Below are 16795 nucleotides of genomic sequence, written 5' to 3' on the forward strand. Positions count from 1 at the left end.
GGACACAGAATTGACCTGTGCCTCCATGGACAGCTGTGAGTCCAAAATGATCTGCTAAGTGCCTACCCTGTTGGCATACTTTGCAATGGCTGTTTTAAGCAAAATGAATTTTATCTTGTTTTAAAACTGGAACGGTATGTCCCCTTTGAAGATGCATCTTGGCATAAAGTTGATGAAGCCATGTTCTTTCAAGTTAGCCTTCCGCACCTACTGGTCTCCACCTGTTTGGACTACCACTCCAATCAGCCCCAGGCAGCACAGCACAACCACAGGGAATCCGATCTGGATGTTTTAAAACAGACTTTGCAGTCTATTGCATCTTTAGGTCTCAGTTCAGTAAAAAAATTTTTGTTCCTGTGAATTTCTTGAGAACCATTTCTAAATTCACGAGAGTGTGTATACGTTGCAATGGGAGAGGAGCTCTGCGGTAGATTTCACTGGAATTGCTAGCTGATCACTCCAGCTGTATACTTTGCTTAAAATAACTTACACCTCTGCAGCAACCACAACACGAGTGTTTCTGTCTTGTAACTAGGAGGAAACAAGAAAGCTTGTGGGGAAAGGCAAGGCCGTCACCTGAAACAATAATAACAATTTGTTTATATGCCGCCCATCTGACTGGGTCCCCCAGCCACTCTGGGCAGCTTCCAACAAATTAAAACATCATAATAAAAAATGCAATAGTTTGATTTGTAAAAAGCAGATTTATAGAAAGACCTCAGTCTCGGAGTTAGTAGGTAACTTCATCCTAGAATCAAAGAATTGTAGTGTTGGAAAGGAACCAGGAGGATCATCAAATCCACACCCCTTGCTTCACAAAGAAGGATGTTCCTATATGTTTAGAGGTTCCTTATTCTTAATACGTATATAAACATCTTAGGGCTGAGCTCTGAAGACACAGCCCATGTTTCAGTGCTAAGTCCAGGCCAATGTGAAGCTTTTGGAAGATGTGGAAATTTATCAGCATTGACTGCTTGTACTTTACTCGACAATAAAGTAGGCAGACGAGTAAGAAGAGACAGGGCAAATAAACACGATAAATCTCAATGCTAGACAAATCCACACGTGGAGAAACAGATGGGGAAATCATATAGGGTGGCTGAATGCACCCCAAAGACGTTTGGAGGCTGGAATGTGCTTGCTTAGGGTAGCCTTCCCTAACCTTGGAGGGCTCTGTCTATATTAAGGAAAAGCTCCCATCAACCCCACGCAGTCCAAGACATGTAGAGGACCTGGCTGTGGAAAGCTGGTTTAGGAGATGCGTTGACTGATTATTGGATTGCGGTTTTGTCAGCATTTGGCTAATAGCATGCAGAAGAACCGATATTGCAACCCAGGAAGCAAGATTATTCTATATTTAGTTCCCTCCTCATTAAAAAAAAGTTAGCAGTTTATAAACTTAAAAGGAGTTCACTGTGTGCGTACACAGTCCCACACAGAAGCAGGGGAGGTTGCAGTTGATTGCTCCCACCTTGAATGGACTGTTTCCAACAACCTTTCCATTTATTAACTAGTGCACAGGTCCCGAGAAGCTACTTGAAAAGACAGGTGGCATGTGCATTACACTGATTGCAAAAGTTATCCAGCAAGTGACCTTCGTAAGCTGCTCCTTGAGCAAACTGGGCTGGTCACCTCTGATCCCTGAGTGGTCTCTTGGATCCTTAAGTAGAATCACAATCTATACACAGCTGTTTTCTCTGAGCTTTGTGTATTTACTCAGTATCTGGAGAATGGCCAGGTTTTTGGGGGGGAATCTGAGAAATGACGAATACTCCACCCTCTGCAATGGGGAAAAGAAGCTCAAGCACCACTCAAGAGAACTTTTCAAAGCTCATTTTAAAGACACATTTCCTCAGCCCAAGGGCTCGTTGGTAGATGTTGATCTTCTACTGTTGCCAGCTATGGTTTGGAACTTCTCACGGGACAGAGAGACACTGGTTTCTTTCTTTCTTCCTCCCCCATTATCCAGATCAATGCATTTCCCATCCATGTTTCCCCCTTCCTTCTACAGTCATCTCCCTTATTTCCTATCCAGAGCTTCTGGACAATGGAGCATTTGGCGTAACAGAGACCATCTGTTCCATCTAACTTGAAGAAACGAGCAAAATATGAGTTAAAAACCCCCGGCTAATTGGTGAAAAGATCAACATGCTCTGCCAGTAATATGGTAATTCCGCAGAGGCGGTACTGCACAAAGTGTTTCTGCACAAACGGGTCTGTAGAAATGAACACCTGCATAGTGGGATTTCAAACTGCAAAGCCTACAGTTATCTTTGTGCCACATTTCGGTGAATCTGTTTGAAGAAGTTGCTCCATCAGCCTCATCTGTGCCCGTTCGCATGCTGAAAGGGACTTGGTCGATTGCATCAATTCAATTAACGTTGACATTTCTGCCTTGCACATGAATTAAGTTGAATTAGGATTTGTAATTTTTTCCCTCCAGATAAAGGCAAAACCAACCAGATGTGAAAAGCTTGGCCACACCTTGGAATGAGTGGTATTCTCTTCAGCTCCTCCTCCACTGCTCTTTTAAAAAACTAGCACCAATTCAGATGGGCTCCATTGGAACCTACAGCATATTGATGACACCGTAGCTCTATCAAAACTTCTGCCGCAAGAATCAAGCTCATCTGGAATAGAGAACATTCAAAGGCAGAGAGTTTTGTATGCTGGTCGAGAGTCCAAATATGGCTTGGCATTACAGTACCATAGGCCAATTGGGGGGATTAATTATCTCACTCTTCGGTTGGGTCTCCTCTTGTGTTACAACTTCTATACCTTTTTGGAAGAACCTCAACTTGGAATTGAATGAACTGGAGACCTGGAACACAGGGCTTTGGCATGCCTGCGTCATTCAGGATGAAAACATAATGGAGTGCAAAAGCTATGGCTCCCTCTTATCCCTCCCTTTGGAGTTCAGAATCTCTAGGATTGTAATGGTTCTCTCTAATGGACTGGGATTCCTTGCCCTCTGTATTTCTACTTTGGGGTTGAACTGTCTGAAGATAAGGGAACAAAACCTGGGACTGAAAAAACGCCTCGGAATCGCCGGAGGAATTCTCTTCTGCATTTCCGGAATGGCAAGCCTCGTGCCAGTCTCCTGGGTTGCCTACAACGTAGTGCGAGAATTCTGGGATAAAACTGTGCCAGAGATTGTCCCAAGGTGGGGATTCGGTGAAGCATTATTCCTGGGCTGGTTTGCTGGGTTTTTCCTCATACTAGGTGGGTTTCTTCTGATCTGCTCAACTTGTTTCCTACAAACCCAAAGAAAGCCCAAGCAGTTCGCTGTCCACCGTAAGCCAGAAGTGCGAAAGGATCCCAGGTTACAAAGTCATCATCAGTACTTGCCACCTAAAAATGCAGACCTTGTAATCTGAGCTACCTGCTGAAGTCTCTTTACAGGTTTCATGAGAACCATTTGAGATGGTCAGAATGGCTTATATCTGACTGGCTGGAAACTGGGTTATTGTCTAGGATCCTTCCAAGCATCCTTTATGGAGCACTTTTTCCCCGAAAAATATGCTTGGGAAAACAAACATTCTGTACTTACATGTGTCATTCCATGCTGTGCGGCATTTTCAGTGGCAACAGGGATACCCATCTCAATGACTGCAATGCGGGAAACTTAAACATGAATGCATAGAAATAAATTGTTTTTCTTCAAAATTCACTAGAGTATTATTAATATATTAAGATAGGGACGGGGAAATGGATACAGGATTAGAATCCCAGTTCTTTTCTGTGCAAGACTAATTTTTCCTCAGTCTAAACAATCAGGAAAGTGGCCGTTTAATGACATACCCCTTCAATGGAAAGAATTTTTGTCAAGGAGACTGGCTGTAGTTATGATATCCAATGTCAATAGCAAGGTATCAAGTTTTATTTAACAGGCATTGTCAAACCTTTTAAGGAGTACTTAATTGCACTGTAAAAAAATAATGAACCGTTTGTTTGCTTTTCACATGGATCAGAAATCTCTGTCTTTTGAGACAGTACAGTAATAGGGTTTCGGGGGGAAATGGCTAAATGGACACTTCTCAAATAGAAGCATGAAGCATAGAGAAAAAGACCTTGCGAATTACAGTTTCATTATTTGTGGCGTCTCTGCTACTGACTTCACCCACTAATGGTGCAATCTTATACTGGTCTGCTTAGAAGCCCACCCCACCTCAAACTCAATGGGTCTTACTCCACTGCAAGTAGGTAAAGGCTTGCAACCTAGGATCCATATGGTAGGTGTTGAATGAAGATGATCTCTTTACTGTTCAACCTACCTATGCACTGAAGCAGGTAGCAGGTGAGATGAATACATTGAACATGGCAGTGGTTTTGAACTTCAAGAAAGTAATTCTAGATTGAAACTTTGGCAGAAGCTCCTTTAAGTTGCATTCATCAACAACATATAATTCCTTTCTTGGGCAGATTTCAAGGAAAGGTTAGGTAGGCCTGGATTACTTGCAAGCCTGATTCTGTTGATAACACAGATGCTCTCATTTGGGGGCAGGGAGGGGGAAAGAGTTTTATAAGTCTCTCTTCTGAATTGTACAAGTTAATCAGAGCAAAAACAGCATAAATGGATGGTTAAGAGGCCCATGGCAAAGCTAAAATATCAGTATCTCATCTTAGGCTCCTGTTTAGTCCTGGCAACACCCAAATCTAAAATGTCAAAAGTAAAGGCAAGCAACTTTTCCCCCAGGAGCCTTGTTGTTGTTGTTTAGTTGTTTAGTCGTGTCTGACTCTTTGTGACCCCCTGGACCAGAGCACGACAGGCACTCCTGTCTTCCACTGCCTCCCCCAGTTTGGTCAAACTCATGCTGGTAGCTTCAGAACACTGTCCAACCATCTCGTCTTCTGTCGTCCCCTTCTCCTTCTGCCCTCAATCTTTCCCAACATCAGGGTCTTTTCCAGGAACCTTACACCTATGTAATCATAGGGGCCCAGCGTATGTGCACACCAGTCCACCCCAAACTAACCAGTCAATGTTTTAGATTGACCAAGGATCAGCATCACAGGCTAAATAATGAGGCACACCACAACTGGAAGTAGTGGAGCAATTAATCTATTCTTAGCACCAAAGCAAGTAGGATGCAGACTAAGTCATGTTATATGGCTAATCCAGTGGTGACCTTTGCAAAAATTATGCAATAGCAAACACTCCCAGTGTTCAAACACAGTTGAGAAAAGGAGAAAGTCTAGAACATGGGTAGGCAAACTAAGGCCCGGGGCCTGGATCTGGCCCAATCGCCTTCTCAATCTGGCCCGCGGACGGTCTGGGAATCTGTGTGTTTTTACATGAGTAAAATGTGTGCTTTTATTTAAAATGCATCTCTGGGTTATTTGTGGGGCATAGGAATTGGTCTCTCCCCCAATATAGTCTGGCCCCCCACAAGGTCTGAGGGACAGTGGACCAGCCCCCTGCTGAAAAAGTTTGCTGACCCCTGGTCTAAAGAGACTTATAAAACTCAAAAGAAACAAAGCAATCCACTACAAATCTAAATAGGGTAAAATTCTTTATTGCACATTTAATTAAAACAGAAAAAGGCTTCTCAAATATGTATTTCCATTTACATCCCGATTGCCAATGTATTCCAGTAAAACAAAGATTGCTTAAAAATATTGGCAGTAGACTTTGCCAGTTAAGCAGTATCTTTTTATAAAGGTTTATTATTCCTGACTTCAGAGCCCTTGTCATTGCCAATACTAGCCTGATAATGAAAATTCAGTGATTGGTAATAAAGGAGATATGCTTTGGGAGGTCAGAAAAGCAGTTTCCTTAGGGGTTTTGTTTTGCATCTCTATTCTTGTCCTGGAATGACTTTTGCAATTCTGTAGCAACTGTAAAATATTGCCACCATCACAATTTCTCCTGATGGCATCAACTGTGTTTTGAGTTGCTAGCATACACAAACGCAGTGTGCACGAATGCCTGTATTTTTTACAACCCAGGCTACCAGGTTCTTCTGTTACCGCCACATCAGGAGATATCTGATGGAAAGGGCCTCAACTGATAGGCTCCCATTTTAAGGTGTTTTTCCATGAAAAAGGTGAATGTGAATTATTGCTTTAAAATTGCCTACGACTGTCTGGCTTATTCCCTGAATCAGTCCTGCTTCGATGTCAATGAGGTCCAGTTTAAACAGGCTTCAGGTTACATGCTCCCCATTGTGCTTTAAATGCACTCCCTTGTGTTGGCCCAATCATACGCAATGACAGCACAACAGCTATCAGCACTGATAACATACTGCTGGCATTGTGACACATGAATAGACCAGTATGTGTGGCAAGTGCATTCAAAATACAACAGAGCGTGCATGGAATGCTCACAATGAGCATATCAAACCACTGTATACTCCATAAGAATTGAGCACAACAGAAGTATATATGTACAATATGCTGTGTTTAAAATTTCTGTTTAAAAAAATAAGTGTCTTCCTTCCGTGTTCTTGTAGGAAGCCAAGGCAAACGCAGTTATAGGCAACGTAAAACAGTGAAACCTCAAGACACGTTCTAATTTAGTGCCTGCCCATATATGGTGCACACCAGAGGGTGTCATGTCCCATTTAGCCCTTTTCTAAGCACAGTTTTGGTTAGGTCTGAATGTGGATTGTCTCAACGTAGCATCTCTCTTCCTTGCTCCATTCCAAAAGGTGGTCGGCAGCTGGATTCCACACGCTGGTGGGCCTGTGGCCTCCAGAGCTTAATGCAGTACAGTCGGCAGTTTTTATTTGACAGTGACAGTCGAGGCCCCGTGAATAGATTCCATGACAGCTGCAAATCGGCTGCAGAGATCGTAGGGAGAATTGGGGCGGATCTTGGGTGGTTCTTTCAGAACTATGCCCTCGGAGGAACAATCTAGCAGGCGGGGTAGGAATTCACTCAGTTTTAGCTGCAGGTCCTCTGTAAGACAAGAAGAGCCAAATAACAACAACAACAACAACAACAACAACAACTCAATAGCAATGCTTTGAAATCTTGTTGAAACTAAGATTGTGAAATGTAAGAAGATGCAGGAAAAACTCTGGAATGCTTATCTGTATGTCAATCTGGAAGCTCCCTCAATCATGTTTCCCCTTCTCCCACTCCTTCAAAGCAACATAATGGCACTTACAAGTTAAAATAGGGAACTTATATTCACAACTTCACCAAGCACTTCCCATAAACACTCGTGAAGACAGTGTTACAGACATCACGGATGTCTACAAACCCAACTTGCAAACACTTACAACAGCACCTCATTCTCAGTGCACAGTAAGAGATACCTTTTAAGTTGTACCCAATTCACAACCACCTGCATTTTACAAGGTGGTACTGGTTAGATAAGCCACTTGTCTAAAAGGAAATATTTCTCACCGTAAGCAACTATCTGCAAGTCTGAATTGCAGATGTGAAAAAGCTTGTTCATGAAAGCAGAACACAAGCAAACTCAACTGCAGAAACCAGAGCTTTTGTCTATTTTGAAATAGTATTTTAGGGCCAATACTTCTTCCTGACACCCCCTGCTGGCTGAAGTGAACAAAGTTTAACCAATTTATTAAAATCTAGCAAAGAAAAATGCACAACAGATTAACTTCCAGGTCATGTGTGCTTATTTTAATTCATGATATGTTCAGTAATATTCTGCCCCCTGCCCCCAGAATCTCTGGGGTAAAGACTGACATGCCACATGAAGATTTAAAAGTAAGTTTTCTGATCAGTGTGTACCTCTGATCACAGGATGTGCCAGGTACAGATGCAACATGTACAAGTAATTTCTGGCAACAACAAAACATTTTCTATCATTCCTCACCCCAGGAGAATGCTGCTTGGCGTACACAGCAAGCTGCTATAACTGGAACGCCCCATACAAGTATGACTGTTGAGAGGCAGGTGTTACTTCTGCTTGCAAACAAGAGGGGAGATGAAAGAATCAAATCCCATATTTTGAACACAGAGATCTAGTAATTCAAGAAGGCAGTCTCTCCAGTAAATTTTAGATGCTGTAGCCCAGCAGATGCTGTTGAACTCCAACTCCCATCAGCCTCAGCCAGCATGGCCAATGGCCAGATATGATAGGAGCTGTAGTCCAGCCGACATCTGGAGGGCCACATTTGCCACCTTGGCTTCAGGGCTAAGCAAAATGCAAATGTTGCGGATTATCGTAATTGTGCAAGGGCATTTTACTGACAGTCTTTAGAAAAACAGTCAGGAGGTACACAAAGACTAGCAATACTAGGCGAGAGACAGGATGATAGCAGCACAGAGTAAGAGGTCCAGGACCCCTTCTTACCATTCATGTCCTTTCCCAGGTAAGCACACCAACGATTTCTCATGACCTCAACGGCATCCAGGTCATCCTTTGAGGTATCATTGCTGATGAGGAGGTGCATGCAGGGGATGATCAGCTCATTCAAGATGTTCACACCTTCATCCACACTCAACTCATTGCTACTTTCAAACAGAGCTGCTGCAGCATCGTTTAACTTCTGTGGCAAAACAATATGAGAAACACATTTATGGGTCTTTGGTAACAGCTCAGCCTGGTGTCTGTCACTTTCCGCAATGCTTCCTGTGGCAAGTTTTAGAGTGCAGCTGAACATTTAGGGGGTTTTGTCTGCTTAAAAGAACTTTTTACATTGCCATGGCAAAAAAGAGCCCAAACATCTGCCGGATATTCCCCTCCCTGTAAAGTGCCCCAACCTGAGACAGGTTTTCACTAATCCATTCAGGAACCAAGAGATAGAGCACACTATAAAGGCAAAGGACCCCTAAGCTATTAAGTCCAGTCAAAGGCGACTATGGGGTTGTGGTGCTCATCTCAGGCCGAGGGAGCCGGCATTTGTCCACAGACAGCGTGTCGGGTCATGTGACCAGCAGGACTAAACCATTGCTGGTGCAACAGAACACCGTGATGGAAACCAGAATGCACACAAACAATGTTAACCTTCCCGCCACAGCGGTACCTATTTATCTACTTGCGCTGGTGTGCTTTCGAACTGCTAGGTTGGCAGGAGCTGGGACAGAGTAACGGGAGCTCACCCCATTGTGGGGATTCGAACTGCCGACCTTCTAATCGGCAAGCCCAAGAGGCTCAGTGGTTTAGACTACAGCGCCACCCACATCCCTTAGCATACTATAAAGTCAATACGTGAAGGGGTGGAGAAAGCAGCACCCATATAAGAACCAAGACCACCAGAAAATTAAAACTATGCAAGGAAGAGCAATGACACTGTGAGGACAACAGTGTATTAAAGCAGTAAACTCCATTTCCATAAAGAATTGGATCTGCACATGAGAATAAGACGAAGACTGAAAACAAAGCAATGATTTGGAAGCAGATCATTCTACCAGCAAGCTCCTTGAAGGGGTGGTGGGAGGGGAGAAGGGGTTAATACCAACCAAGAGACATTTTCTTCTGTACAGAGCAATTAAAGATGCATTGGCGCCTCTGTTGGCTCCCTTCCTCCTCAAGGTCAGATTGCTCTGATAAGCATACACCAGATAGGTCAGAGCTTCATAGTACCTTATAAGAACAGGAAAGAGGGTGAGAGCTGCAATCTTCAGAATTAAAACAGGCTGTGCAAGCAAACATTTACTGCAAACTACAGCAGCCATTCATAGCTCTTATACTTGCTTGGGACACATGGCTATACCTAGTGCTTTTTTCTGGGGTATGCTGGGGTAACACATACCCCTAAACATTTTGTGAATCTAATGGAAGAAACCAATTTTTAAAAATTTTTTAGTTTCTTCTCTAGCACGGTGAATTGTCAGTTCTGTTGAATAACATGGTGAATCATCAGTTCCATTGTTACTCCCGACGGCATCCTCATTTCCTGTCACAGTGTTTCAGATGGAAGTGAGTGTTTCAATGTGTGACGTAGGAGTTGGAATCTAGCAGAGGAATCGGGAAGATGTTAGTGCATATAACTTCATGCCAATGTGAAGTGACTGTGAGCTGTGTAATATGAGGTAATGCATGTTCTTTGTACTTTTGTCCATTTACTGTATTTATTTTCCCCTGATTTGAACTATAAAATGGTTATTTGAGTCAAAATGAGAGTACCCCTAAAAAAGCACTGGCTATACCCGTCTGTTAACTACTTCCCTGTGTTCAGAAAATAAGCCCCTTTGGAATACAAATAACTGGGAAGGGATGCTTTGCTTAAACGAGCTAGGAACATTTTCCCAGTGTAGTCCATGCACCACTCTGTAGGAGGACAGCTGCCTAGTAAGAGCTGGCCCACAAACTAGAACATTTACCAAAAGTCACAGGAACACAACTGTACCCTGTTCAGAAGTTCCAGCTCTCCCCTCAGTGCATGAGGGATTACCACAAGCATCCTAGCACCACCCTTCTTCACCATCTTTATGTATAGACTATGGACACTCCTGTGTCCATTAGAAGAAGGCTTGTCCAAGTTTGCTGGAGTCTTACTAATTCACCTTACTAATGAAACCTTTTGAGCCAAAGTGTTCATGAGAAGATACAGATGCAGAAGTGGCAACATCATGTATTTTAATATTTTGCTGGAAGCCGCCTGGGGATGGGCGGGGCATAAATAATAAATTATGATTATACACAGTGGAAAAGTAGTACTTCCCCACTCAAGTCGTCCCTAATTTCTACTTGCTATGATGCACCACCACAGATTTCAACAGTCTGTTGAAAGAATATTGAAAGGGTCTAAGAATAGGGTCAGTCTGTTGAAAGAATATTGAAAGGGTCTAAGAATATATCCACGAATCCTCAGCTACCTCCCAAATCTTCATCACAACCTTTAGAAGCAATTTACACAAACTTACTGTTTATTCTGATACAGTTCCAAGCCTGTTAAGAGGTAAATAGATACTTTGCGAAACAAACTGTAGTCTTCGTGCCATTTCTGTGCCAGAAAAAGAAAATGGTCACAATCCATTACTGGTTCAGTAAGCCCCACTTTATTCACACCTGGCTTTTCTCATATTGCTCCTTTTCTCTTGTTGCTTTTGGGCACCGCATTTTTCCATCTATAAGACACCCCCATGTATAAGACCCCCTCCCTCCTATTTTGGGGGACTCAATTTTAAGAAAATGAGGGGAGATGGTCCAAAGTTGTTGAGTTTCTCCCCCCATGAAGCTGCGGGCAGGAAACACTCCCTAGATCATTTCCCACGTGCAGCGGCATTGTGGGAAGTTGCGCTCGTGCGCGTGCCACTTCTCGCCCCCACATCCGTGTATAGGATGACCCCTGGTTTTGGACGTGATTTTTGAGTCAAAATACCTTGTCTAATACACGGAAAAAATACGGTAATCATCATCATGATTTTATTTAAATGCCACCTTTCCACCGTTAAAACAACGCTCAAGGCGACTTACAATATGAAAAGATTTATGGTTATGAATATAGCAAAGTAGTCATGAAAATAAAACACATCAAGACTACATAACCAAACTGAACAATGTCCACATAAAAATATACAAAAAATTAGTATCAATAACGGCAAAAACTCCTGAAAATTTTTTCCCCAAAATACCCCAGTCCTTGCTGGGCAGCTGTAGAAGCAGCAGTTCTTATGAAGCCTGTCAGGCCTCGCCCTAGGCCCGGCGGAGAGAGGAATCATAGCCCACTTACTAATTACAAGATGCCTATTATGCACTTCACCCTAACATTTTGGGTATATGCAGTAAGGCTGTGTGCTGAATTCAGATGAATCCTGAAGTCAATGTGAAGCAGGATGTCTACAAGACAGCAAAGGGAGCACCTGAAACACTCTGTAGTGTCTCAGCAAGCCAGACACTTTTAAAATGCTGTAGACACATTTCTACTGAAAATGGATGAACAGAATGCTACTAAATTTACCATAGTACCTAAATGGGATGCGCGGGGGGGGGGGGGGCAGCAGGGCACTCTTATTTCTGCTACTGTTTTATGTGTGGAACAGATTTTATCCAGGATAGGGGATAGGGCAAGAGGAAATACAGACATCTCAGACAGAGCAAGTAACCCTCAAAACACAACTCTGAAGAAACTAAGTGATCATCACTTACCTGAAGGAAACCAATTTTACTTTTTTGGTCATAAGAGTAGCATTTGCTCACCTAACAATTAGGCTGCAGCTTTGACACAAAGATATAAACCAGACCTAACACTTTAGGGCTGAGACTCCTTACCTTATACTCTTCCATGTCCACCTCATCAGGACCAATCTCTTTCAACTTAGCTCGAGCTACCTTCATAATGCTAATTGATCTGTTCACGGAAAGGAGGAGAAAGATTAGTGAAGTGACCCCCAAAAGCCAGAGAATGTCAACTGAAACGTAGATTTAGCTTGTTTTGATATTACATCTATATATTTTAGAGGTGCAAGCAGTGCTGACTTGCTGGAAGCTGCCTTCTTGGCCCATTGAGGGGGAAATGCAAGTTAGAAATGGAGAGCTAAAACACAGAATAAAAATCTCTTTAACCATCTAATACTGATCAGTGCTATCAAAGTCACTGAACACCACTCCTACCAAACAAAGCCCCCATATAGCACTTTCAAAGCAATTCTGTGCCCTTCCTTTATTCACACAGAAGACATTCCAGCTTACGTGTTCTGAACAAACCTTTCATCATAGCTGAGGTTTTTGTCCGCAAACTGCTCCAGAAGAGTCCGTTCCACCACTTGCTTTGGCGCATTGTTCTGCAGGAAGTAAACTAGGACGTGCTGAAGCCGGGGGTCATTTTGTGGTGTTGGAGTCTCTGTTGACAGCGAGTACAGCCTGGAGTATTCTTCATGGAATGCCTAATAAAGCCAAAAATTGGAACAATATCAGCCTGACAATTATGAATCCACAATGCCAGCAATTCTTAGACTTTGAGGGACATTATTATCAATAAGTTGCTCATGACCAACTTAAGCTGAATGTGCTGAAATTAAAGTCCTATGAAGCCAAGCAACTGCAAGGTCTTGTTTTGCTCTGCAGATGACTGTCATGAGGCCTTGCTCCAACCATGTCAAAGTAGCTCCTTGGAACTGGTACGCAAAAGCTAGTGCCATATAATCCAGTGAAGCAATACCGAGGATTTTATTCAGTGCACAACTCCAACAACAACAGGAACAAACTGATCTCTACAAATGTTGTGATCTTTTCTGTGAACTGCCCTGAGACCTCCAGGTATAGGACGGTATATAAACTCAATAAACATTAATAATAATAATAATAATGCAGGTTTTGCTTCTGACGGAAGTTGGCATTTTAGCCTGTTTCCAGAAGGCTGCAGGGCTACTAAGAAAATTCCCAGCGCATTGGCCTTCACCAATCATTCAGTGGAATTCCTGAAAGATGGGCATTTTCCACCTATCCACTTTGAGACAGCAAGATTTCTTGAAATGTCCAGAACCTGAGCTAGAAACATGAGTCCTCATTTGGATAATTCTACAGCTGAGAAACAGGCTCAATGGATACCAGACAAAAGTTTTCTTAACAATATACATACACAAATGCATCGTTTTATTTATATGTTGCCTTTCCAAGGTTAAAACCACACTCAAGGTGGCTTACAACATGTTAAAAAAACCCCACACAATTACGAGCGTAACAAAAGTAGTCATAAACAATAAATAAAACATCAAAAAGTACAACCAAATTAAAGAATTTGCATAAAAATCATAAGATCTAAAATAAATATACAAAAATATCAATAAAAGCAGCAATCCCTGCCCCCTCAACCCCTAACAATACCCCCAAGCAGGGGAAAAAGCAGAATAGGATAAATGGTTATCTCTAGGTTCTAAGTTTTCTAACTACAAGGAGAAGCCCTCCTTATGTAGAGGAAGGATGAATGAAGGAAAATCAGGATGCTACCCTCTCTAGGACTAGAAAGAAGCTTCACAAGCCAGTCCAGTGCTTCCCTTGGTCATGAGAAGACCACACCTTGTAATATATATATCCAATAGCAGTAGTGGAGGGAGCTGCACTTTGGGGTGCATGCAACAAACTTCTACTCAGAGTGGAATGTTTATGCTTTAAGAGCAGCAGCAGTCTTGTTATCTCAGTGGAAGACAGATATTAAGAAGACTCCTGGGAGGAGAAACTTCAAAAATCAGTGAAGACCTGCTTCCTCAAAGTGGAATATCAACTTGTGACGGAACAAATGATCTCTGCAATCAAGACATCGCAGGACGGAAAAACAAAGTAAGGAACAGCCACGTGGCATCCGTAGCCAATGTTTCATTGCATTTCTCCAGTGCCAAGAGGCCAGTGTGTACAATAGTACCTTAACTAGCCCTGCTTCAGACCCATCCCGATCAAAGGTTTGACGGGCTTTAGCAATAGCCAGGATCACACCTTGCATGGCAGGACTGAGCATCATCTGACAGAAAGAAGAAAAAAGAAAGATGGAGAGAGGAAAAATGAAAAATGCTACATGATGAAAGAGTCGGAACAGGCAAGAGCTAAGACATGCAGAGTCCAGAGTCAGGGTTCTACCTTCTTCCATACCTGGGGCCTTCCAGATGTTTCAATTCTGAACTGCAACTCCCACAGCCCCAACCAGTATGGTCATGGAAGCAGCCAGTTGAAGACTGCCCTTCATGATTATTAAGTTACTTTGATTTGTTCACACATTTGTAGACACACCTCAACTTTGTGCCCCTCTACCAACTATGACTTAAGTGTCCACATATGCATTGAGAGGGTCTAATGAAAGATGAGCAGGAATTAAGGGCAATTAAGGGGATGCAGAGATACATCACCCAAGTCCTGACCCATGCCCGTTTCCTGTATGGGATGACAGTGGCATAATGTGCAGGTCCACTTGTTCCACAGCAGGTTGCTCGCAACTGGCTTACTTAACCTACCAGTCCTCACCCACATGCTGAAAACCCCCAGCCCTAAAACATACTGTCCATTTAATCCGGAGACAAAAATGATGGTGCTGTCAGGATTGCTTCTGTGCACAGGAGAGCAGTCAAAATTTAGGACTAGGAATGCTGCCACGTTTTCAGAATGTTATGTGGCTTCACCATCTGTGGCCTTGGATGTCAAAAAGACCTCAGTAGAGGTAAAACAGCTTTAGTATTTTTATTTTTAAGTGAGCAACCTTGGGGAGTAATCTCGTGTCAAAGAAACCAAACCATTGGTGGGAAAGTCTGCAATCCTAAGCACTACCATTTGGATGGTTTGAGAGACAGCTCTGGGATGTTTACTTCCAAGCATAACCCATCTGAAATGGGAAAGATGCAGCCCGTGAGGGCAGTGTCTGGCATCTTCCCTAGTTCGCAATGCCTCAGAATGAAAGATACTCATCCCCAACATTTTTGCTTGCTGCAAAAAAGACACACAGACACATAGCTGTGTACCTCTTCATTATATCCATCTGCATCTGATCTAACTAGAATCTTTCCCACACTGGGGATATCCACTTCAGAAATCTGTGAGCTGGGTGGGGCAGAAAGCTCCATCCCCTTAGCATCCTGTGGCTCTTCTGCCTGAGTGGTGGGGTTTGCTTCTTCTGGGAGGTGCTGCACTGGTTCTGCCTCCTTTGACTGTTGCCACACAGAGATAAGAAAACAGAAAGAAATCAGAAAGGGAAATGAAAGGCAAGCCAGCAAAGCAAAAAAAGGTTCAAGCAAGAGGAGGCAGGGAGCAGAGGCATGGAAAAGGGTGGATACAAAGGTCCGGAAGCCCAACAATTGCTATTTTCACCTTGTCAAGAGCTGCCAATCCACCAGCCTTCTCATATGCATCAGCTGTCTTGGCAATGGCTTGAGCCGTCTGTTCCTTGGCAATCATGGCATGTTCGGAGGAGAGGGAATGTGCCATCCGTTCAGAGCTGGAGGAACAAGATCTTTCTGAGGGGAGAAAAATAAGCGTAGTGCACAATTTACTCTCTATGTCCAGCAAGACATTTAGAAAAACATAGAACTAGACAAAATGTTAGAAGCTGGGTCGTGCCTGGCCCTGAGCTACAGCTAGTGTGGGAGGGCAAAGATTTATATTCTACCTTTTGAGCAATGCTCTCAATGAACGGGACAAAAACAGCAGCCTGTGTCTTATAAGTAATGCATTAATAAATCTGGAAGAATAAAAAGATAACAAGGCTGGTGCCAAGGATCATCCCCAGTGAGGAAATTCTACAGATAGCAACCAATCTGCATTACCTCTAAATGGCATGGGCTTTGGAAGAACCTCTGAAAATCATCTCAATACATGGGGCAAGTCAATATGGGAGGTAAAGTCCACACAGGGCTTCTTATAGAAATTTAAGCACCGGGACTGTCTCATCACTCTCAGCAATCCAGTAAGTCAGAGGGCTGAACAACCGGGATTGGGAGAGGCACGCAAAAAGACTGACTGCTTTTCTCACCTTGTACCAAGTCAGAAGAGAGGTCCTGAGACTCTGCTGGCGATGACTGATCCATCTGCGCCATCTTGCTCGACTGCTCCTCCCACTCTGCCACCTCTTGTTCAAGCCTCCAGTTGTCTTCTTGAATGTAGTGCTGGAGCTCCAGAGGCAGAGATTCCACTTCTCTCTGGGTCTGCCCATTAACATAATCTAATCAAAGGGAAAATATCCAGAAGGTGCTGGTGCTCGTTTGCCCCTTGCATCCTACCTCTGAATACTTGTCGGGCTCACTATTAAACCAAGACACTTTGTGAAAGAATAGCCTACTGTGAAACCTTTATTAATACTACGGGTCACCCCTACTTATCTGAGCACCTTGGATAGAAGTTGCAGACAGTTATAGAAATGGATTTGGGTTTACACACCACCCTATGGGGGGGAGGGGGCTACACATCCACGGGACATGGGTGGCACTGTGGTCTATACCAGAGCCTCTTGGGCTTGCC

General features: G+C 43.2%; 2 protein-coding genes across 3 annotated transcripts in view; one reads left to right on the plus strand and one right to left on the minus strand.

Annotated features, from left to right (window-relative positions):
- The first annotated feature begins 2293 nt into the window (after window positions 1-2293).
- On the plus strand, window positions 2294-3668 carry CLDN25 (claudin 25). The gene has a single exon (XM_082200756.1). The coding sequence runs from the start codon at window positions 2667-2669 to the stop codon at window positions 3375-3377; it is 711 nt and encodes a 236-aa protein (XP_082056882.1). The 5' UTR covers window positions 2294-2666; the 3' UTR covers window positions 3378-3668.
- Window positions 3669-5493: 1825 nt separating this feature from the next.
- The window catches only part of USP28 (ubiquitin specific peptidase 28), a 32309-nt gene continuing 21007 nt past the window's right edge, over window positions 5494-16795 (minus strand). The window contains exons 17-26 of one of the 2 annotated variants that reach the window (XM_082200876.1): window positions 16311-16499; window positions 15650-15795; window positions 15304-15489; window positions 14220-14315; window positions 12566-12744; window positions 12131-12209; window positions 10783-10862; window positions 9376-9499; window positions 8267-8462; window positions 5494-6897 (exon numbers count right to left, since the gene is read on the minus strand). In XM_082200876.1, coding sequence (XP_082057002.1) covers window positions 6722-6897; window positions 8267-8462; window positions 9376-9499; window positions 10783-10862; window positions 12131-12209; window positions 12566-12744; window positions 14220-14315; window positions 15304-15489; window positions 15650-15795; window positions 16311-16499 — 1451 coding nt within the window. In that variant the 3' untranslated portion in view covers window positions 5494-6721. The remainder of the gene's footprint in view (window positions 6898-8266; window positions 8463-9375; window positions 9500-10782; window positions 10863-12130; window positions 12210-12565; window positions 12745-14219; window positions 14316-15303; window positions 15490-15649; window positions 15796-16310; window positions 16500-16795) is intronic. The other variant, XM_082200877.1, reaches the window with a different exon arrangement.

The sequence above is a fragment of the Podarcis vaucheri genome (assembly GCF_965113315.1).
Source record: "Podarcis vaucheri genome assembly, chromosome: 15".
Lineage (NCBI taxonomy): Eukaryota > Metazoa > Chordata > Lepidosauria > Squamata > Lacertidae > Podarcis > Podarcis vaucheri.

What these genes read in the sequence shown, in the direction of transcription:
- CLDN25 (XM_082200756.1), top strand. Translation starts at nt 2,667, where the DNA reads ATGCTGGTCGAGAGTCCAAATATGGCTTGGCATTACAGTACCATAGGC.